Source organism: Monodon monoceros, unplaced genomic scaffold, assembly GCF_005190385.1.
Source record: "Monodon monoceros isolate NGI ecotype Baffin Bay Population unplaced genomic scaffold, NGI_Narwhal_1 Super_Scaffold_8, whole genome shotgun sequence".
NCBI lineage: Eukaryota > Metazoa > Chordata > Mammalia > Artiodactyla > Monodontidae > Monodon > Monodon monoceros.
This window is the reverse complement of record NW_021703785.1, coordinates 72,154,869-72,177,071: the sequence shown is the minus strand read 5'-3', so window position 1 is coordinate 72,177,071 and position 22,203 is coordinate 72,154,869. Positions and strand designations below refer to the sequence as shown.

Below are 22,203 nucleotides of genomic sequence, written 5' to 3'. Positions count from 1 at the left end.
TATCTGAGGGCCCTGTTGTATTTTACTACTGGCTTTCTCTCACTGTAGAATCTCTGGTAGTTCACCTTGAATAACGTGACTGAACGTAATTTGGGATGATAAATAGGATGGAAAGCGTATTTTCAGGCCTGTGTAACGGAGTCGTCTTGGAATTGATTAAATTGATGCAATGTTCTGGCCCATTCCAAGTCTTCCTGGTAATACCTGTACTGCCTACTGCCAGTTCTGGGAGGAGACCTCAAGGAACATTCATGAAAGGGGAGGGCCCATCCTCTTTACTTTTTAAAATTTTTTTTTTTTTAAATTGAAGTATAGTTAATTTACAATGTTGCATTAGTGTCAAGTGTACAGCAAAGCGATTTAGTTATCCATATACATACATCCATATATACATATATTCATTCTTTTTCAGACTGTTTTCCAATACCTGTCTTCTTTCGTGGCTGTGCATCTTCTCCCCTGAGGGAAGCACCACAGTCCTGGATGGCCAATGAGTTAAGACAACAAAACCTTGAGAAGTGTACAGCCTGAAAATAAAGGAGCCATGGCACAGCTTCCATACTACATGAACCTCACACAGACGGATGCCAACCCAACCTACACTGATCAACTCAGCAAGCAAGAAGCAAGCGTTATCTACCAGGTTAAAAACTTTGGAACATTGGTAGAAAGGGTATCTGTTCAAAGTGTGCGCATAGGCTGCGGGTACATGGAGGCACTATTTCACTAACTCTTCATTTAGTTATGGCTAAGGAGCAGTATTTTGTGTATCTGTTTTTTTGTTTTTTGGGGTTTTTTTGCGGTACGCGGGCCTCTCACTGCTGTGGCCTCTCCCGTTGCGGAGCACAGGCTCCGGACGCGCAGGCTCAGCGGCCATGGCTCACGGGCCCAGCCGCTCCGCGGCAGGTGGGATCTTCCCGAACCGGGGCACGAACCCGCGTCCCCTGCATCGGCAGGCGGACTCTCAACCACGGCGCCACCCGGGAAGCCCGAGGCTGCCTTTTTAAAGAAGGAACCAATGGCCTGGGGAACCTAGATCTGCACACACAGCCCTGGCCTGAGTTCACACGGAGAATCAACAGAAGAAATAACAGTGATTTTCTTTGTTTGCCCCCAGGGTCCGAAAAAGAAGAATATTTAACTGCACCGCTTCTGGGAACGTGAGAAGCAAATGTTCTGATAGGGGCTGGCCTGTGACTTTAATGCTTTACCAATAACGCATGTAATTACCTACTGGGGAGACTGGGAGGTGTGGCTTCTTAAGGATGTGGCTGAGGAATAAGGGAAGCAGAGCAGCATGGGGGGGGGGGGGTACCTCATCAGAGAGCACAGCCCACATCTCCCTATGGGACGGCCTCCCGGTGCCCTGAGATACCAGCTCCCTCCCTGGAGAAGCCAGACTAGACAAGGCAGTCTTCTTTCAAAGAGGCTCTCAGAGGGAATTGGGGAACTTCATTGGCCTCCTGGTAGTCAGACTGATCCAACAGGGAGGGATTGAGGGACCCCAAAGTCCAGTGCAACTCCCATTTCTGTCCACATCTCAAGCCACTTAGGACAATCGTGTGTTTGCCCAGGTCGAGGTGTTGTCTTACAAAACCATCACCAGCATCCCTGCTTCACCCAGCCAAATGCCTGACTCTCTCTTGTCTCTGGAATACAGATCAGCAGACATTATCTGCCTCCGGAATTCATGTGCTGACGCGCCAGTCTTGCTTACAACTGTGAATAGCTCCAGAAGAGACTTTTCTTTTTCTTTCTTTTCTTTCCTTTTTTTCTTTACCCCTGTGATTGCAAGCCTAACTCCCGTCATTCAATTTATTTTCACTCAAAAAATAAATAAATTTCTCCCACAAATAAAGAAAATTTTGAAAGTCTTTTGCACCACAGCCCTGGCGCTAGGGTGAGCTATTGAAGGGTTGTATGGGTGAGTCCCTCACATGAATCTTAACCCTCTTCTGGTACCGCTACCTCTTGCGTCAGAGGAAGAGAATTCTAACGCTGCTTCTCTGAAGCTCACGCCTCAACCGTGCTCCTGAGCCTGTCTCTGCCATTGTCCTTTCCTGCCCCTGGCTCCTGGCTCAGCCCCCCTCTCCATCCCGGGTCCCACCATCGCTCGGGCGAGGTCAGGGTCCATGCGGATGCCTCCTGGTCTCTTGGCCCCCTCGACTCCCCAGCTCCCATGATCTTTCCCTGCGTCCCCCCATCCTCCCCAGGCACACGCGGGGTCTTGTCCTCCCGACATTCACGCCCGAGTCTGGAGAGTACGCATCCCGCAGCCTCTTCAGGCATCCCCACTGCTCCATCCAGAAGTGCTCAGGCACCAACTCCTTTACTTTCTCCAAACCATCAGTCCCCTGCTTTCTCATGTAGACAACCTGCTGTTTGAACAGCATCCGTAACCCGGCCTGCACACACACCCCCAACTCCCCCCATGCTCGCCTAGACCAGCTCAGCTCCCTGCTTTATCTGCTGCAGGGCTGCCCCTCCCAGGGTGCAGCCCAGCAGCTGAGAAAAGGTGACTCAGGATCCCCCGGCCGGGTGGTGGTCCTGCCCCACTTCTCTGGTCAACTCCTTCTCCCACTTGCTTTGCGGACCACTTCATCCTTTCTGCACTTTCCTCAAACTTCCAACCACTCCGCCCCCAACTTCCCCCTACTCAGCAGACCTCAGCCCCTAATCCTCAGAGAAAACAGATGTCATCAGACAGAAACCCCATCAAATCCCCTCACCATCCCTATAACTATTTATACCTTCCCCAGCATCCCACTGTGGGGAGGGAGGGGCCCGCCCTCCATCCCCACAATAACCCTACACTAGTATTTCTCTCTCTGTTCTTGTGTGTTTGACTACTTCCTTGAAATGTGAACTTTTCCATCTTAACAGTCTAAAATCCCCCCATTTTGAAAGGGCTCTGCCCCCTCTGAACCCCATGTGCGTCTCTAGCTTCCGCCTCCCCCTCTGCTGAACACAAACCTGCCCCTACGTCTCCCCCGGCTCCATCCTCTGCTGGCTTCCTCCATCACCTCCAAAACAGCTCGGGCAAAGGGCGCTGTGAAACCCAATCGTCATATTTTAGCCCTGAGTTACTTCCAAACAGTTGCCCTTTCTGCTGTTTCTAAAATATGTGGAAGGGCAAAGTACCTAGAATAGCTAAAACAACCTTGAAAAAAGATGGAGGGCCCACAGTACCTGAGATTTTGAGACTTAGAAAGTTACAGTTATCAAGACAGCCTGGTATTGATGGAAAGATGGAAAATTGATCATGGAACAAAATAGAGAGTCTAGAAATAGACTCATGCCTATATGGTCAATTGATCTTCAACAAAAATGCAAAAGCAACTCAGTGGGAAAAGTATAGCTTTTTCAACAAATGGTCCTGAAACAAATGGTCCAGTACATATTTTTTTTTAAACTCTTGATTCATATCTCACACTATATACAAAAATTAATTCAAATTGGATCACTGACCTAAATGCAAAATCTGAATATATAAAACTTAACTAGATAGATAAAACGTCCATAAGAACACACAGGAGAAAAGCATTGCCACCTTGTATTGGGCAAATCTCATAGATACAACAACAAGCACAATTCACAAAAGAAAAAATTGATAAATTGGATTTCATCAAGATTCAGTTCTTCTCTTTGAAAGACACTGCTAGGAGAATGAAAAGATAAGCCCACTGGCTGGGAGAAAATGTTTGCAAATCACATACTTGATAAAGGACTTTTGTCTAGAATATATAAAGAACTCTCAAATGCAATAATATGAAAACAAACAGTCCAATAAAAAATGGCAAAATATTTGTATAGATACTTCACGAAAGAAGATATACAGATGGCAAATATGCACATGAAAAAACACCCCACATCCTTAGGCATTAAGGAAATGCACATGAAAACTTCTCTAAGATACCACCACACACATGTCAGAATTGCAAGAATTGAAAAACTGGCCACACCAAGTGTTCTTTAGAAGGGCAGAGCAACTGGAACTTTCATTCATGGCTGGCGGGGGTGTAAAATGGTACAGCGATTGCAGAAAATAGTTGGGCAGTTTCTTGAAAAGTTAAACAATCTGCCACGTGGCCCAACATTCAGTTAGGAGGTGTTACCACAGGGGAAAAGAAAGCACAGGCCCACACCCAGACTCGTGCATGAACGCTTGTACGTGTCATAGCCCCAAACTGGACACAAGCTAAATGGCCATTCACAGGTGACTGGACCAACGAGGGACTGCCACCAAGCAACACAAAGGCACGAACCAGTGACACACACGAAGACCAGGATGAATCCCAACACGGCTGTGGGCGCAAAAAGAGTTCACGCCGTGTGATTCCTTTCATATAAAGTCCTTGAAAATGCAGTGTAATCTACAGTGATAGGAAGTAGATCCACGCACGGATAAAACTGTACACTTTCAATTCATGTGCAATGTATTGTATGTCCATTATACCTCAGTAGACAAAAAAGCAAAGGAAAAACAAAAATGGAGACCATCTCACTCACAGTATTGTTAGTTTGAGATAAATAAGTACTAGGGAGGTAATGCACAACACGTACAACAGCAAACATAATCAACACTGCTGTATGTTATATACGAAAGTTGTTAAGAGAATAAATCCTGAGCTCCCATCACAGGGAACAAATATGTTTTCTTTTTCCTTTATTTCGTATCTATACGAGATGATGGATGTTCACGGAACTTATTGTGGTCACCATGTCATGATGTCTGTAAGTTAAATCGTTATGCTGTGCACCTTAAACTTATGTAGTGCTGTATGTCAATGACACCTCAGTAAAACTGGAAGGAAAATGTAGAAAAATAATCATTTTAAAAGCCCAGATTTTTCTTTAACTCACAATGGATCCTTACAAGAGTGATGAGAAACTCAGAACGAGTACAGGCTATTCCATCATCCACTGCTCTCAAGAGGAATGGGGCACCAGGAACAGCAAGGACCCTCTGAGCCGTGTTTTCCAACCCATAACATGGGAATAGCAACACCTACCTACCGGATTACCCGGATGGGCCCAATGTCATCACAAAGGTCCTTATAAGGAAAAGAGGGAGGCAGGAGAGTCAGAGAAGGAGAGGTGAGGATGAAAGAAGAGGTCGGAGTGAGGTGATGGCTGGCTTTGAAGATGCAGGAAGGGGCCACCAGCCAAGGAATGCAGGCAGCACCTCGAAGCTGGAAGAAGCAAAGAAATGGATTCTCTCCAAGGGCCTCCAGAAGGAAGGAAGTGCTGCTGTAAATTCCTTTACTGGGCTAAATTCAATGTGCTGACAAGACAATATGCCTGATTCCGTGCACAACCCACTTAAAAATAACAGCATATTAATACCACTTACACGGGTCACAGACTAGTTGGTGTCAGATCTACTAAAACCATCAGTAAAAATGTAGCCGTCCATATAAAACTGCTGCATTGGACTGATGTCCAATGTCACTGAACCAGCCCCAGGATGCTCTGTCCTCCTGTGCGGGGCCATAAGCTGTGACCCCACAGGTACAAAGCATCAGGCGTGGGATCCTGAGGGGCCACGCGGGCCACAGAGCTGGCTCGTTTTGCCCTCCGTGTGGCAACTCAGGTTGTTGACGTTTTTAAACCCCATCTTTTCTGGTGCTTCCAGTCTTTCCCAAAAGCACAGGTGACAGCACCATCATGCGTTGTCAGTACACGACATGAGTAAAAGTGAAACATCCCTCCTAGAAATACAACCAGATGAAGACGCCCTTGAAAATTGCACTTTGAAAATGAGCACAGACTGGTCCAGAGCAGAGACATCCAAAGTCGCCTTACATATGTGACGGACCCCTAGGCCTGGAGAACTCGAGTACAGCCAGACAAGGACCTCAGCTAACATGAACAATAAGGAACCAGCCAAAGCGTTTTGGCCAGCAAGGCTAACGTGGCAAGAATGCAAACCTGGGGGCAGGTGCACGTGTACGTGGAGGGGGACGCGTGTCTCAGTGACAGTAACCAACACCTGTGCAGGTGACAGCTAATTATCACTCTAAGGACTTTTTCTGTGTCAGCTGAATCTTCCCAACAACTCCAGGAGGTGGTTCTGTCTTTAGCTGTGTCCATTCGACAGAAGGGTAAACTGAGGATTGGTGGATGCAGGCGGCAGAGTCAGGAGGCCGGGCCCTTGACCACGGCCCCGCCCAGCCTCTCAGCCCCTCCCTCCCGCCCACAGGCTCACAGAGCCATCCTTCCAGTTCAGAACCGGTTCTAAACCCCCTAGGTCAGCGTCAGGCAGGAGGGTGTGTAACCAGGTGGCTGGTGTCCCCCTGCGTCCTGTATGCTTGGCCAGCCTGAGGCCACACCTGAGATGGGGGGCAGTGTCTCCGAGCTGACAGATCAGGTTTCTGACAACTGCGAGGCTAGAATTTGCATCACTTGTTCTCCACCCGGACCGCTGGGGGAGCTTTTGAAAACTACCAATTCAATCAGAGTCTCTGGCCAAGGAAGCTTCTAGAGAAGCTTTAAACAGGACTAACCAGTCTAACAATGGCCGGTCATGTGAATGATACCTTTGTAGACTATCCAGCCTTGGCCAAGCCAACCCAGACCAAGAGAACTATATCCAAACACCTCAGAGAATCACGGAAAGTAATAAATGTTTAGTGTTGTAACATCAATCAATCCGTCAATCAATCAGACTCTCTGAGAAACCCAAGCACTGGTATTTCTTAAAGCTCCCCGCGTGGTTCTGCAGGGATCCGGGGCTCAGGAACGTGGGCCAGCCTGAGATTACAGGGGGCCCAGCAGCTGCTGGCCAGGGTCCTCCAGAGACGCAGAAACAACAGACGACGGATAGGGATCTATTACAAGGGATTGGTCTGCACAATCACGGAGGCTGACAAGTCCACGAGCTGCAGCGTGAGTCTGGAGGCTGGAGACCCAGGAGGCCTGAAGGTCTCGTTCTAGTCCGAGTCCGAAGGCGAGAGCAGACCGCTGTCCAGCTGGAGGACAGGCAGGCAGAGGGGACAAATTCTCCTCGCTCTGCCTTGCTGTCTATTCAGGCCTTGGCGGACTGGATGAGGCCGCCACGTCGGGAAGGATCGTCTGCGTTACTGAGTGCACCAACTCAAACGCTCATCTCATCCAGGAACGCCCTCCCGGAGACACCCAGAAACGTGTTTCACCAAGTACCTGGGCACCTTGTGGCCCAGACTAGTGGACACATAGAGTTCACCACTGCACAGCCCTGCCCGCACGGTGTCTTCCCTCCCTGGGTCTCAAATGTCTGCACGTACAACCCCAAAGGGCTACATCATCAGTCCCGCTTCTAGGGCATTGTCTGTCAAGAGGAATGGTCTCCGTGCCTTTCCAATGACACACCCCAATAAGCAAAAAGTGTTAAAACTCTGAACATCCCTATACACATTTATTTATTAATTTATAAATAGTATTAAGGTTCTATTAGATGTGGAGATATATACATACATTCTGACATACATACATGTGCGCATGTGTACATATATGTATGTTTGTGTACACACACACACACACACACACACACACACACACTCTGATACCATCTACCCACCCCAAGAGGAGTACCCACCCCTCCCGCTCTGGAGATGACAGGTATAGACGCTGCAATGTCTCTTTGATGTCAGGCTTCTGTATGTTCGCTCCCTTCAGCTAGACTTACCACTGACCTTAAGCTTCTCTGTGGTGCCAGCATGAGGCTGGGTGCGCGGAGCACGTTGGTGACACGGTACTGAGAAGTCACCGAGGGCAGGCAGGTGACATGGACATCCCCATCACTAAAGGGGCCATCTCACCCTCGCGCCCTGTGGACGCTGTTGGAAGCACGTTGGTGCTTGCACTGAGAACTCTAGCTGTCACCTGCCTCGCTGGACGTGCTCCCAGGACCCTGCGGGCAGCGTGGCTGTGACCCCGAGGCCCAGCTGGTGTGGCCTGCACTCCAGAGTCCCACGTGCCAAGAGGCCACGGAATCTGGGGCTGCAGGGCCCCTCCCCAGGCTTGCGAGGGGAGCTAGCAATCTGGTCACTTGGGATTCTTTTTCTTAAAGAGCTTCCTCCTAACCGTATTCTGTTCAGGCCTCATCATACCCGAAACCACCCCCTGCCAACACCCTGCCCTGGTCCGTGGGTGGGTGTGAAAGCCTGCTATCTTTCGGTTATTTTTTCAGTACATCTCACGTTATGTATTGCCTTGTGTTTATGCACCCACCTTTTGAAAGATGAATAAGTCCTTTAAACACACTGTGAGAGTAGATAAACTTTCTTCTGAATATAAAGCCCCCTACAGCTCCTGCCTCCTAAAGTCTGTCCCCTTAACAAAATTATTGTCACTGAGCCAGTATTTGGCCAATGGTGTTGAAAAGCAGGTTTCACTATTCTTAGTCAAAATTCCCGTTTCACAGCAGGGTTCCAAAAGCTTCCCACAGGCTGCGGTAAGGATGCCAAACGAAAGCAAATTTTTCAGCAACAGCCAATATAGAGAAGAGGGAGGAAAAAACTCAACAGCGCACCTGAGACACGAACAAAAGAAATGAAGATAGTCCCAGTGAAAGACAATGCAATGACCCTGAAACACTCAGAGTTCACTCCAGAGAAATGTCAACTGCAACTGCGCTGAGACAGCGTTTTCCACCGCGAGGTGAGCAAAGGAGTTTGGCGACACTGTGCTAGTGAGGGGTCAGGAAGCAGGCAGTCTCTAGGGGGGTGCAAATGGGGACAAGGTCCATGGAGGACAAGTTGGCAAGAGCCCAAAATTTGTGATGCCCATAACATTTCGTTTTAGCCAATCCATTTCAAGAAATTTGTTTACTAGGTACACGCATGTGTCAAAGAGTGTAGGTTCACTGTTATTCACTGAAACATGGAAATAACCTGATGCTTATCACTAGGGAACCGGTTTATATAATATGCTACAACCATAGAACAGAATACTACACAGCCATTAAAAAGAATGAAAAAGGGTGGAAACAACACAAATGTCCATTGACAGATGAATGGATAAACCCAGTGCGGTATATGCATACAATGGTATTCAGCCATTAACAGGAAATGAAATCCTGATATATGCTATAACATGGATAAACCTCGAGGATATTATGCTAAGTGAAATAAGCCAGACACAAGAGGATAACATTTATATGATTCTACTCGTTCTGAGATAGTTAAAATAGTCAAATTCTTAGAGAGAGAAAGAATGGTGGTTACTGCGGGCTGGGGGTAGAGGGAGTTATTGTTTAATGGGTACAGAGTTTCAGCTGGGACGATGAAACAGTTCTAGAAATAAATGGTGGTATGGTTGCACAGCAATGTGAGTGTATGTAATGCCACAGGACCGTACACTTAGAAACGGAAAATTTCATGTTATGTCTGCTTCACCACAATAGAAATAAAAGAATGAAGAAGCGTTTTATGTACTGATATGAAATATATCATTAATACATCATATATCATAATATGTCAAATATACCATAATATATCATCTCTGAAATATATCATTAAGTAAAAATAAAGGATCCAATATACTATGTATACTATGTCAATACTTGTGTAAAAAATAGAGGGGGATAGAAGAAAACATATTTCCTTATAAAAGTGCAGACCTTCTCTGAAGCATACAGAAAAACTGGTAATAGCAGCCCCTCCCAGAGGGGCAGCTGGGTGACCTGGAAGGGTCAGTGGCGTGAAAGGCTGGAGGAGAGAGGAGATTACTTTTCAGCACATGCTGTTTCATAACCCTCTCATTTCACAGCATGTAAATAAATTATATATTTTTAAAAATAAAAACAATTAAAAATTTTAAATTAATATAATTTTTAAAAAATTTTAATAGAGTTTTTCTTGCTTTCCTAAAAGCTGCCATCTTTCCTACTATGAAAATCTATGTTTTAAATAATCAGTTTATTAAAAATAGATTTTTAGTAAACTAATGGGATATATCTTTACGTTCAATTAGCAATTAAACTATCAGGAACACTAAATTTTTAATATAAAACCACTTGAATAAAAATACTAACAAAAGATGTTGTTTTCTATCATGTGTCTAATTCATACATTGCTTTCAGCCCAACTACTTGGGCTAAATCTTTCTCGCCCCCATTATCTGTCCTCATATACCAGATACCAATGGAAATTCCAGAAGCACCTTTTCCAAAGAAATAATCAAGGATGAACTATTTGAAAGTGAAGGCCCCGCCCTCCTTCCGGTCCACCCTGGCATCCCCTGGTCCCACTGTGGCTCCACTGGTGCCCATGACTCTGCTGGCTGGCATCTTCCCTCCAGCAGCCGCGGATGCCCACTTTACTGAGCCCGTCACTCCACAACTAAAACAAAGTGCTGCCGACTAGATTATGGCAGATATCATACTCATAAAATCCTGATAATACTATCTCTTGTTGCCTTTAGAAGAGGCTACTGACTCCTAAACTTCTGACTAGAGTTCCACTAAAAAGTATAGTTTTTACAAGAAACTCTATCATTGGTCGACATTCTTTGAAAATTCTTTCACTTTTCTCATTTTTTAACAGGAAAAAAAAGGCTTAGGTCATTTTCTAAAGGAATTTTCCCTTCTTTTCCTTTTCTTTTTTAAAAAACAGTTTCTCACTGCTGATGGCATTTTGACTTTTCTTAATTATTATCCTCATATCTTAACTTATAGCTTGCAGTGTAGCTTGGAAGATTGGCCGATTTGAAATTAAAATTTGTGCAGCTGTTATTTACTGCAGGGGGAAAAACTGTTTATACTTTAGATCATCAAAATACCAAGATTTCCAAGTCCAGAGCTTTTACCTCCCAATTTCTCAACACTGAATTGCATAACCAAATTCTTACTGGTCAAATCATGTCTCTTAGGGGGAAAAATGCCTCATTCAGTGGCTGATTGCCTAAGTTGGCTGCAGACAAACATTGCTGGAAGAATGACTTGTTTGGGCAGATTCCCAGAGCTAATAGTGATTAATATAATATTTAATGTTAGAAGTGCTTAAACTTTACTCCAGAGAATATATTCCCACAATCAGGGGAACTGCTGATTTTCACATTATTCCAGCTGTCTTTCATCCCACAAAAAACATGGGTGGGTATCTTAGAGATAATGTGGTTCCTCATTTTCAAGTGACATACATATTCAACAGCTAGACAGTAAAAATTCTTCTTTTCTTTTTTTTTTTTTCTGAGGTTGGACACCAGCTTTGCCACTTATTCAGTGTGTCCTCTGACAGGTGATGTAACTTCTCCATGTCTCACTTTACTAACTTCCAACATAAAAGCAACAACACCTCCAAATACCATAAATACATCAATGTCCGGTTCACAGTCAGCACCCATTAATGTTATTTCCCTTTCTTTAAAAAAAAAAAAAATCAATGACATGTTTTTATGCTAAGAATTAAGTGTATCCCACTACAGTTCTCAAAACTGTAACCAACACAGTCAGAAATTTTGTTCGTTTCTCCACTCCTTAGCTTGTGAAACAGTATCAAGTGCTTCTACCCGGCTGTAACACAGGTGAGACGGAATTAGTTATCTCTGATGGGAAAGTAAGCAAAGTACCAAGCTAGAATTCCTTTTAATGATCTTTCTGATCCAGAGAAAGGAAATAAAGGTCCATCGCCTGGATCCTGGACAGAAATGTTTTCAAAGGGAAAACTGTATATACATCTCATGCTGATGGTATGGGTACACTCAGCTTATAAACCAAAACATGCTTATTTAACTACAGATCATAATATGCATTTCAGATCGTAATATGCATTTTTCCTAAGATTTGCCTAATTGGAAGCTTTCGAGAAGTGTTTGTGTGGATTTCTCTTTTTCCTTTCAAAATAAATAAATAAGTATATAATTAGAAAGGAAAAATGTTTCTAAAACACCACATTTACTACCTAAATAGAGACACTACAAGGAAACCTGATACATAAGATCCCAAGATGATAAATTCTATAAACTAAGAGATCTATTTTCACTAGCCAGATTCAGTGTAGGTTCCATTTAGTTTGATCCCCTTGTTCATTTAAAGTATACATCCAAAATACCAAAATTCCAAACTTTTCAAAATTCCCTGCTCCGTGTAAAGTGACCAAGAATTGTCCTTCACTTTGTATATGCTGTAATTCACTGCACAAGGAGATCCTTCCATATTTCCAATCAAAGGAAATTACAGGCATTTGATCTGGGGATGCATCCTGGGATGCTCTCCTTGAGATGTGATGTAATAACAATAAAAACAGCTTACCTGGCCTGATGGTTTCTCAAGGCTGAGATCTCGCAGCCAAGACATGGAAGCCAAGAGCATGTGGAGACAATTTTATTTTTACAAAGGCATGAAACAAAAGAATCAGTTAAGGAAAACTGAGAAATTCTCACCTCTAAACCTTTTCCTGGAGAGACGTTCCCAACCTTGTGTACAGAGAGACCGGGAGGAAACAGCATCGCTGACTATGACAGACTCATGGGGACACCAGGAGACTCACGAATAAAAGGCAAAGGGATGGATACCTGACCGGCATTTGGGATTCTTAGAGGTGACACATCCCATTTTAGGCTGCCTTTCAGAAAGAGCAGAATTCCAGAACACAACGGGACCTCAGAAATCATCTAATCAAGTCCCTCCTCTTACAGATAACAACTCTCGGGGAATTTCGCTTTTTGCTAAAATCTGTGAATTTGTATTAGAGATGATATTTGTACCCAGGTCTCCGCACCTTCCTCTAACGCTCATTCCTCTATGCCTTGGCGGTCCAGATAAAATTCCCAGTTGCTCTGATCTTCACTTCACAAAGGCTTGCTGCTCAGACACACATTTCACTTGCTTCAAGTTCAGCATATATTTTCCTTACAAATAGGATATACAGAACTGGTCCCTGGGCCAGCCCCAAATACCTAACACAAGCACAAGAAACAGTGGTGTGCTAAAAATCACCTGCACACCTAACCCCCTACAACAGAATTGACTGTGCCAGCTCCACGTGCCAGGACCAATGGAATCAGAGACTCTGTTCTCCCTGCAGCGGACCCTCCAGCTCCAAATCACTGCTGCTCATCATGGGGGAGGGGGGGTCTGGGCCCCAGTGGGTGGGGAGTACAGAGCTCAGGAGTGGGGAGCACAGAGCTTCCAGGGGTATAACCCCAGGGGACACGTCTGTATCCCAGAGCTGGCTTCCTAGCGGCCATGTTTACTTTCTTCCCGTGGTCTCGCGGTAAGGACCAGTTGCAGGTGCCCTATCCTATCACCATCTAGGGTTTGGACCGCTTTTTTTCTCCTCTCTGCCCTGCTGTGGCCATGCACACAGTCTCCTGTTCTTATGTTGCCTACATATCCTTCTGTCCTTGAAATGAATACTCAGGCAGTCTTTTTATGGCTTTCCAAGGATTTATGAACTCTATCCATGATGAGACAGTAGAAATGGCTCTCTCTTCTGCTCCTTCAGCCCAGTCCCTCCTTTATTTCCATCAAATCCTGAGGGAGCTCCCAGGAGTATAAAGGCTTCGAATCCTGTGGCCAGATTCACCCTGGTTTAAACTCATCTGAGATAGGATTTCTTGAGCAGCCTCACTGGAAGAGCAGGAAAGGGCCAGGTTAAGGGGCTGGGGTGACGGGAACTTGAAGGAGATCCGCATCTGAGAAGCCACAGTGAGGAAAGAGGATGCATCGCACCCCAATGTTCATAGCAGCACTGTTGACAACAGTCAAGACACGGAAGCAACTGAAATGTCCATCAGCAGAGGAATGGGTAAGGAAGATGTGGCGCATATACACAATGGAATACTACTCAGCTGTAAAAAGAATGAAGTAATGCCATTTGCAGCAACATGGATGGGCCTAGAGATGATCAGACTACGTGAAGTAAGTCAGACAGAGACAGACACCGTACCATATCACTTATATGCGGAATCTAAAAAAATGATACAAATGAACTTGTTTACAAAACAGAAACAGACTCACAGACTTAGAAAACAAACTTACAGTTACCAAAGGGGAAACATGGAGGGCAGGGATAAATTAGGAGTTTGGGGTTAACACATACACACTACTATATATAAAATAGATAATCAACAAGGACCTACTGCATAGCACAGGGAACTCTGCCTATATGGGAAAAGAACCTGAAAGATATATATATATATATCTGAATCACTTTGCTGTACCCCTGAAACTAACACAACATTGTAAGTCAACTAGACTCCAGTATAAAATAAAAATTTTTTAAACATAAAGAAAATAAAGAAAAAAAAAAGAGGACGCAATTCTCTGGCTGCCAAGCCCACCTCGAGCAGCTGTTCATAGTGTCTGGAGCACACCTGCCAGCGTGTACACGACACAGCCCTGAATTGTGCTTTCTCATTTTCACACCTGTTCGCCCTGAACTAGGGTATCAGCTGCTCGAGGAGAAGGTCCATGACATGTCTTCTCATGCCCTGCAGCCTGAGAAGATCGTGCATGACTGATAAATGCTCCCTGAAAGCCTGGGAACTTCCAGGCCACTTCAAGGTCATGACCCTCTCCAGTAGTGTAGAGGAATGAAGGGGACTTCACTGGGCCAAAACCTGGGGCAGTCACGAACAGCCATGAACAGCAGCTCCTCCTCACTCTTCGTACATCAGTGTTGCCTTTTCTCCCAAGTTGAGGGGAGTGCCTCTGAGGGGAGATCTTAATTAAAGGTGTTCCAGAAGCAGCCGTTGAACAGACCAACCCACCTCCTGGACCTGTGCCGGCCGATATGCACAACCGACCAGGGAGACAAATGTCTGGCTCGAATCAGAAGGGGAAATGTACAGTTCTGCCCTTCAGGAACTTGCACTAACTTTCCAGGCTGACTTTTCAAACTTCAGGCACCAGCACCCTCACTGATTAAGCACGCACTGCTCTGAGGAGGACACATTCCTTTTGGGCTGGGATAATGATAGCTGGCTCACACATGAACCTGTTTCTGAAAGCACCCATTGTGGAAAGCTACTGGATCTAGCCAGGACATGGAAGCAACCTAAGCGCCCATCGACACATGACTGGATAAAGAAGATGTGGCACACATATACAATGGAATATTACTCAGCCATAAAAAGAAACAAAACTGAGTTATTTGCAGTGAGGTGGATGGACCTAGAGTCTGTCATACAGAGTGAAGTAAGTCAGAAAGAGAAAAACAAATACCGTATGTTAACACATATATACAGAATCTAAAAAAAAAAAAAAAGGTTCTGAAGAACCTAGGGGCAGGACAGGAATAAAGACTCAGGCGTAGAGAATGGACTTGAGGACACGGGGAGGGGGAAGGGTAAGCTGGGACGAAGTGAGAGAGTGGCATGGACATATATACACTACCAAATGTAAAATAGATAGCTAGTGGGAAGCAGCCGCATAGCACAGGGAGATCAGCTCGGTGCTTTGTGACCCCCTAGAGGGGTGGGATAGGGAGGGTGGGAGGGAGACGCAAGAGGGAGGAGAATATGGGGATGTATGGATATGTATAGCTGATTCACTCTGTTATACAGCAGAAACTAACACACCATTGTAAGATGTTAAAAAAAAAAAAAAAGGAAAAAAAAAGAAAGCTGCTGGATCCCGTCCAAAGAACACATTTTGAAAGCTTTTGGTATTCCTGGAAAAAGCTTCCCCAAGTGTACGGGATACACATTCTTCCGTGAGGATATTTCAGAATAGAGTCCAGGGCCTCACGATTAGAAGTAAATAGGACAGCCCTCAAAAGTCACAACTCAAGCAGGTGCGGTGAAGACATAAAAAACAACCCACAACTCAGGATGGTGAGGGGCGGCTTCCCTGGGACTGTGATAGAAACAGATTCGTCACAATGGACAGAGTTTCCATTCAACTTACCAAAAAGAGCCAAGAAATGACATATGAAGACTCTTTTAGCAAATGACAAGCTATTCCATGCAAAACAGTGGACACCCACGCTGTACCATATGAAGTAATGAAGGAAATCGAGGAAACAAACAAAAGTCCTTTGAGACCCTGATGTTCAGTGAATACTGAAACCTTTATTGCAGGAAACTCTGGAACCTTCTCGGGCTACCTTGAAACCTAGGCTGGATTCCTGCCTTCACAAAGCAGGTTCTGTGGAGTCCAGACAAGGGCCAGGTACTGCCTACAAGACCTGCAGGCTTCCCTTGGTCCCTGATATCCTATGACCACAGTATTTTCATAATTTGAGTCTTTACAATACATTCCAATTATAACCTTGTAAGTTGTTCAGTGCCTCAGAGAAAACCTTCAAATTCTTCTGGCTACCTTCCACGGTCTGAAACACGATGCTGAGCATATTTTGTTAGAAATAAGCATGGAGAATGCCATTCAGATGGAAGGTTGCCCTAGCTTTTATCTTCGTGGCTCTGAGGGCTGTAAAATCCACGCTTCCCTGTCCTTTCAGTATTGTGATTTCATTTTCAGTGGATTTATCATGCTTCCCAGGCAGTGCACGTGACTCAAATCACTCCACGGCACTAAAAAAGGCAGAGAGACAGGTCATACCTAGCTGGAAACGGGGGTCATCGTCAGCTTTGTCTGCCCCCGTCAAAATGTGACAAGGTTGGAAGCTGGCCCTGCAGAGGTGAGAGTGAAAATGAAGTATAAAGCAAGCTAAATACAGAAGAGTTCAGCTCTGAATCTCTTTGTTTTTTTTTATACGTCCGGTGGAATATACTGTTGTAAAAGACTGCCACAACTCACCCAAACGTTGATCGGTGCCAGGAGAGAGAACTAATGGGAACCGTAAAGCAATTGCAATGTCTTGTCTTCTGGGTCATGGACCAAGTTCACCTTCCTTAGTCTCTATCATGGGCTGAAATGAGTTCCCTCAAAATTCATCTGCTGAAGTCCTAACCCCCAGGACCTCCCAACGTAACTGTATTTGGCGGCTGGGGCCTTTAAAGAGTCAATTATGATAAAATGAGGTCAGACGGGTGGGCCCTAATCCAATATGACAGGTGTCATAACAAGAAGAGATTAGGACAGAGACACACACAGAGGGAGGACCAAATGAGGGTACAGCAAAGAGGAGGCATCAGCCAGCCAAGGAGAGAGTTCTCTGAAGAAACCCACCCTGATGACTTCCAGCCTCCAGAGCTGTGACACAGTAAAGGCCTGGGGTTTAAGTCTGCCAGTCTGGGATACTTTGTTACAGAAGCCCTAGTAGACTAGCACACCCCTCCCCCTGGGTCTCCCCACTACCAATTTTGAACACTGGCTCCCCCTTCCTTCTGCCCCGCTTCTTTCTTTACTTGTCTTTTAAAAGAGGTTCCCTCGCCTTCTTCCCAGACAGAGGGGGAGCCTGGGGGAGGTGAGAGGGAGAGAAGGCATTTTGCACCCTGACTCCCCGAGTCTGTCAAGAGGCTCAGGCCCCCAGAGCTCACAGGCGTGTCTGGTTTGCAAGGGCATCACTTGACTTCATCAGAAGATGTGACTCTCCCTTGCTGGGTGACTCTGACCAAGTCGCTCAACTTCTCTGAGCTTCTGTTTTCTCATACATTAAAAAAAAAAACTGGTGTTGTGAATCCCTTTGAAGGGGTTCAGAATGAGCCTCCCCAAAATGTGCCACTTCGGCTCGTGGATTGTTTTGAGCTAAAGAGAATCAGGGCCCAAGAGACCCAGGAGGGGCTTTTTACCTCCCCCTCAATTTCCTGAAGGAATTGAGACTGGGGCCAGACTCAGAGAGAGAGAGCTATTACCAGAGATCCCTTTTATCTGAATGACCTATCTATATGGCAGGGCAACCATCAACTTACCAAACATCTGTCTTCTTATTGTCCTGTGCATCACCCTCCTCCCCTTGGACGCCTCAGGCCCGCATCCCATTCCTCAGTTCAGGATAGTAGAGAAGCCTCAGCTGCCCGACATGCCCTTGGGTCTCATATCTTTGGGATGCCCCCTACATTCATAACTAAGTTGTTTTTCTCCTGTTAATCTGTCTTATGTCAATTAAATTATTAGACCAGCCAAAAAACCCAGAGGGTAGAGGAAAAAGATTTCCTCCCCTACGCTTTCAGGGTTGTTGTGAGGTTCAATTAAGATAACACACTGAGGCTTCCCTGGTGGCGCAGTGGTTGAGAGTCCGCCTGCCGATGCAGGGGACACGGGTTCGTGCCCCGGTCCGGGAAGATCCCACATGCTGCGGAGCGGCTGGGCCCGTGGGCCATGGCCGCTGAGCCTGCGCGTCCGGAGCCTGTGCTCCGCAACGGGAGAGGCCACAACAGTGAGAGGCCTGCGTACCGCAAAAAAAAAAAAAAAAAAAAGATAACACACTGGAAAATATTTCAATACTAGTCACCGTAAGTCTTGGTAATTCTTTTCTTACCTTCTGTGATCATCTATGGATAATTAATTGCGGTAAAAATTTCTATCTGCAAAATAGGTACTACCTGGAATTTTATAGTGAGGTATCATGGAAAAAAAAAAATCAACAGAGTTCCCCTGGTGGCACAGTGGTTGAGAGTCCGCCTGCCGATGCAGGAGACACGGGTTCGTGCCCCGGTCCGGGAAGATCCCACATGCCGCGGAGTGGCTGGGCCCGTGAGCCATGGCCGCTGAGCCTGCGCGTCCGGAGCCTGTGCTCCGCAACGGGAGAGGCCACAACAGCGAGAGGCCCGCGTAACCGCAAAAAAAAAAAAACCACTAAAAAACAAACAAACAAAAAAATAATCAACAAATAATTAGAACTTCTGTGACTCTGAATATTATATACTTTAAAGGGTTATTTCTTCTACTCTATATTTTGTTGGCCTGATAAAGTTTTTTTTTTGTTTCTCCTGCCAGTTAAGATTTATGAAGAGTGTTGTAGCTGATATTAAGAGAAAGATTCTAAAGACACGAAAGATCTGGTTCCTGCCTTCATCGACCCTGCAATCTATTCAGGAAAATAACATTTTAATTGGAAAAACACTTATGAAATTAGTTCATCGTGGTTTTCAGGGCTGTGACGGGGTGTATGGAGCCAAACCTCACTGCAGGTCAAGCCAGGTACATACCTGAACTTTTTGGTTTTTTTGCGGTACGCGGGCCTCTCACGGTTGCGGCGTCTCCCGTTGCGGAGCACAGGCTCCGGACGTGCAGGCTCAGCGGCCATGGCTCACGGGCCCAGCCGCTCCGCGGCATGTGGGATCTTCCCGGACCGGGGCACGAACCCGTGTCCCCTGCATCGGCAGGCGGACTCTCAACCACTGCACCACCAGGGAAGCCCCATACCTGAACTTTTTAGGACAACTTTCCACACAGCAATTTCCAATTATCACCTATGTAAAGACAATGCCAGAAGAAGCTAACCAATCTGATTGAAAACATTTAAAATCACGAAGGTAATAAAAACCTGAATGCTAACGAAGTAATGTATTTTGCTTTAAAGAAATCTAATTGTGTAACAATTTGTACAACAGAATCCTTTAATACACAAGTACCGGGACTTCCCTGGTAGCACAGTGGTTAAGAATCCACCTGCCAACGCAGGGGACATGGCTTCGAGTCCTGGTCCGGGAAGATCCCACACGCCTTGGAGCAACTAAGCCCGTGAGCTACAACTACCGAGTCCGCGTGCTGCAGCTACTGAAGCCCATATGCCTAGAGCCCGTGCTCCGCAACAAGAGAAGCCACCGCAATGAGAAGCCCGTGCACCGCAACGAAGGGTAGCCCCCGCTCACCGCAACTAGAGAAAGCCCACGTGCAGCAACAAAGACCCAATGCAGCCAAAAATAAATAAATAAGTAAAAAAAAAAAAAAAATACTCAAGTACCTCCAATATTCTTAAAACACGATTTGAATAACCAAATCTTAATTTTCTCATTAACTACTTGGGAACCCCTGAAAACAAGATTATTGACGATAGCAACATTTCAGTAGGAAAACCATACACTCTTGAGAAATGCAATTCATATCTGACTTTTGAAATACTTGACTTTAAAAACAGCTCAACCAAAAAGGAAACTGTATAGTTGTTTTTTTTTTTTTTTGGTGGAAATTCACAAAATTCAAAATATGGTAATTTGGTTAGTAGGGACATAGGGTCAAATGGCTCAATGCTTCAGAAGCCACATGCCTTAGGAGCCATATTTGAATTTGGATCCTGACTTTACCACTTACTGACTGTAAGTCCTGGGCCATATTACTGTACTTTTATGAGTGTCATCTTCCTCATATTTTAAATGGCTACCTTTGCCTTGAAAGGGCAAGAATAATCAGTGCACCTCTCCTGGCCAGTAGCAGGGGTCACCCTGGGTGGAATTTCTAGATGAGAAAGTATCATAGTGGATTCTGATGACTTCCCAGCCTTTGCCTCTCCCTAAACGGTGAATTTTTCTGATGCAACTTTGTGTGTCCCTCCCACCCCTTACTCCTCTTCCCTGGAGTCTAGCAAGGTACACAGCACATATCAGAACCTCAATCCATGTCTGATGAATGAATACACAAATAAATAAATAATACGTAGATAATTTTAAAATGGAGGAAGAGGAAGAAATAAACTAGTGTGTGAAACAAATCTTAAGTACTGGTAACAGACCTGTGTCTTTGGCAATTTAAATCTGGAGAAAGAGATGAAAAACACCAAAAGATACTTTTAGCTATAGGAGGATAAAAGGAAAAAAGAGTAGGGGGAAGTACTATCGTCGCTGTCAGTCACTGCTCTGGAAAAGGTCATGCAAAGTCCTTGTCAACTTTATTCTGTAGTGTAGAGCTAAAACAACCTTTAAAATAAGAAGCCAAAATTATCAGGCACATTTACATGCAAGAAAATACCCAGTGAAATAAAATGAAGTCAATTCTCTCACGTGCATTGTGAGAGTCGTATCTTTCTAAGACATTTTAAGATGCGACTGTCTGAATTTTTAATAGTGCTGTCTGTTGCATGCGGTTTTCTTTAGCAAAGATTTTGGTTAATATGTCGGAAAGGCCGAAGGTCAATTCGTTTTCATGGATCCAAACCACGTACTCTATTTTAGTTTTTAAACATGATAATAATTAAGGAATATCCTTGAAAACGAGGAAACAGTACACGTTTTTGTTGTTGCTTTAGAAAGGAATATCTTCCTACTTTTTCACGTCTTCCATCAGACCACAATCCGAGTATTTTCAAAAGAAGAGTATTATGGCATTGAGTAGGCGGTAGCCGAGAAGGCTGATTCCCTAACCAAAGGCCAGCGCTGCCAATAGGCTGAAGTTAACGGCCAGGAAACGAGCGTCAAAGAAACCCCAGACTTGGTGGCTGGTCCTCGGAGAATCTCCCGGGGGCACCGCGAGCCCCTCCCCGCGCCCTTCCGTCGCCAGGCAACCCGGGCACGCCGCGGTTCGGCCCGCCCCCGCTGCCATGGCGACGCATGCTGCGGCTCGGCCCCGCCCCCGCTGCCGTGGCGACGCGGGCCGCCGGCGGGTGCTCGCGCCTCCCGGGCGCAGCGTGGCGCTTGCGCTGCACCTGTTGGGGCCGCGGCAACTTCTCAAACCTTCAGCTCACCCAGCGCTCCGCTCACCCTCGCCTCCTCTCACCCTCGCTTCAGAAAGCGTGCCACGGACGCAGGAGTTCAGCCACCTGCTGCTGGGTGGTTCCCTCCCCAAAAGTGAGGGAGGGGTGACCAGAGGCACAGAAAACCCGCCTACCTTTCTCAGCATTCCTGCACGTTAGCGGGGCTCTCTTGAGGGACTGCCTACCCCGCGCCGAGCTCCGGTGGGCAGGAAGTCACGGGGAAGCAGGTGGGGAACTCGGCCCCGGCGGGCGCCGCCGCGAGGGCCCCTGCGCCCCCCTCATTTGCAGGGCAAAAGGCGGGACCTTCGGGCCCCTCGGGCCGGAGGCGGTGAACCCGTCCGGTTGCTACCTTCCCGGCCGGAGTTCAGACTGGCTCTGAAGAGCTGTTCAGACTCCACGTTTCCCGGGCGACGAACATCCAGCGGCTCCTGTGCCGCGGCGCGTGCCTCCGCGCCCCGGGGCTGTGCTATTGTTCGCCGGCCGGTGCAGGGCGTGGTAGAGGCTGGGAGCGGCCCGGAGCCTTTTCAGGCAGACAGGGTGAATTTCTTGCAGGGTTTTCCTCTCCGGCTTCCTCCCAGCCCCTTACTGTTGCATATTCATAAGAAGGCGGGGCCGCTTGCCGTCTCTTTTGAATCCTCGGGGTTGAGGAAGCCGAGGCGAAGAAGAGGCGAAGAAGAGGGGACAGGGTGAGGAGGAAGTGGTAACATAAATAAGCAAACATAGGAGTCCTGTTTCACAGTTTCTT

General features: G+C 46.1%; 1 protein-coding gene across 1 annotated transcript in view; it reads right to left on the bottom strand.

The window, feature by feature from the left end:
* SPATA13 (spermatogenesis associated 13) overlaps positions 1-21,696 on the bottom strand; it is a 264,723-nt gene extending 243,027 nt beyond the window's left edge. Inside the window, exon 1 of the mRNA XM_029210021.1 lies at positions 21,593-21,696. Within this exon, the coding sequence (XP_029065854.1) occupies positions 21,593-21,604 (12 nt within the window). The 5' untranslated portion in view covers positions 21,605-21,696. The remainder of the gene's footprint in view (positions 1-21,592) is intronic.
* Between the last annotated feature and the right edge of the window lie 507 nt (positions 21,697-22,203).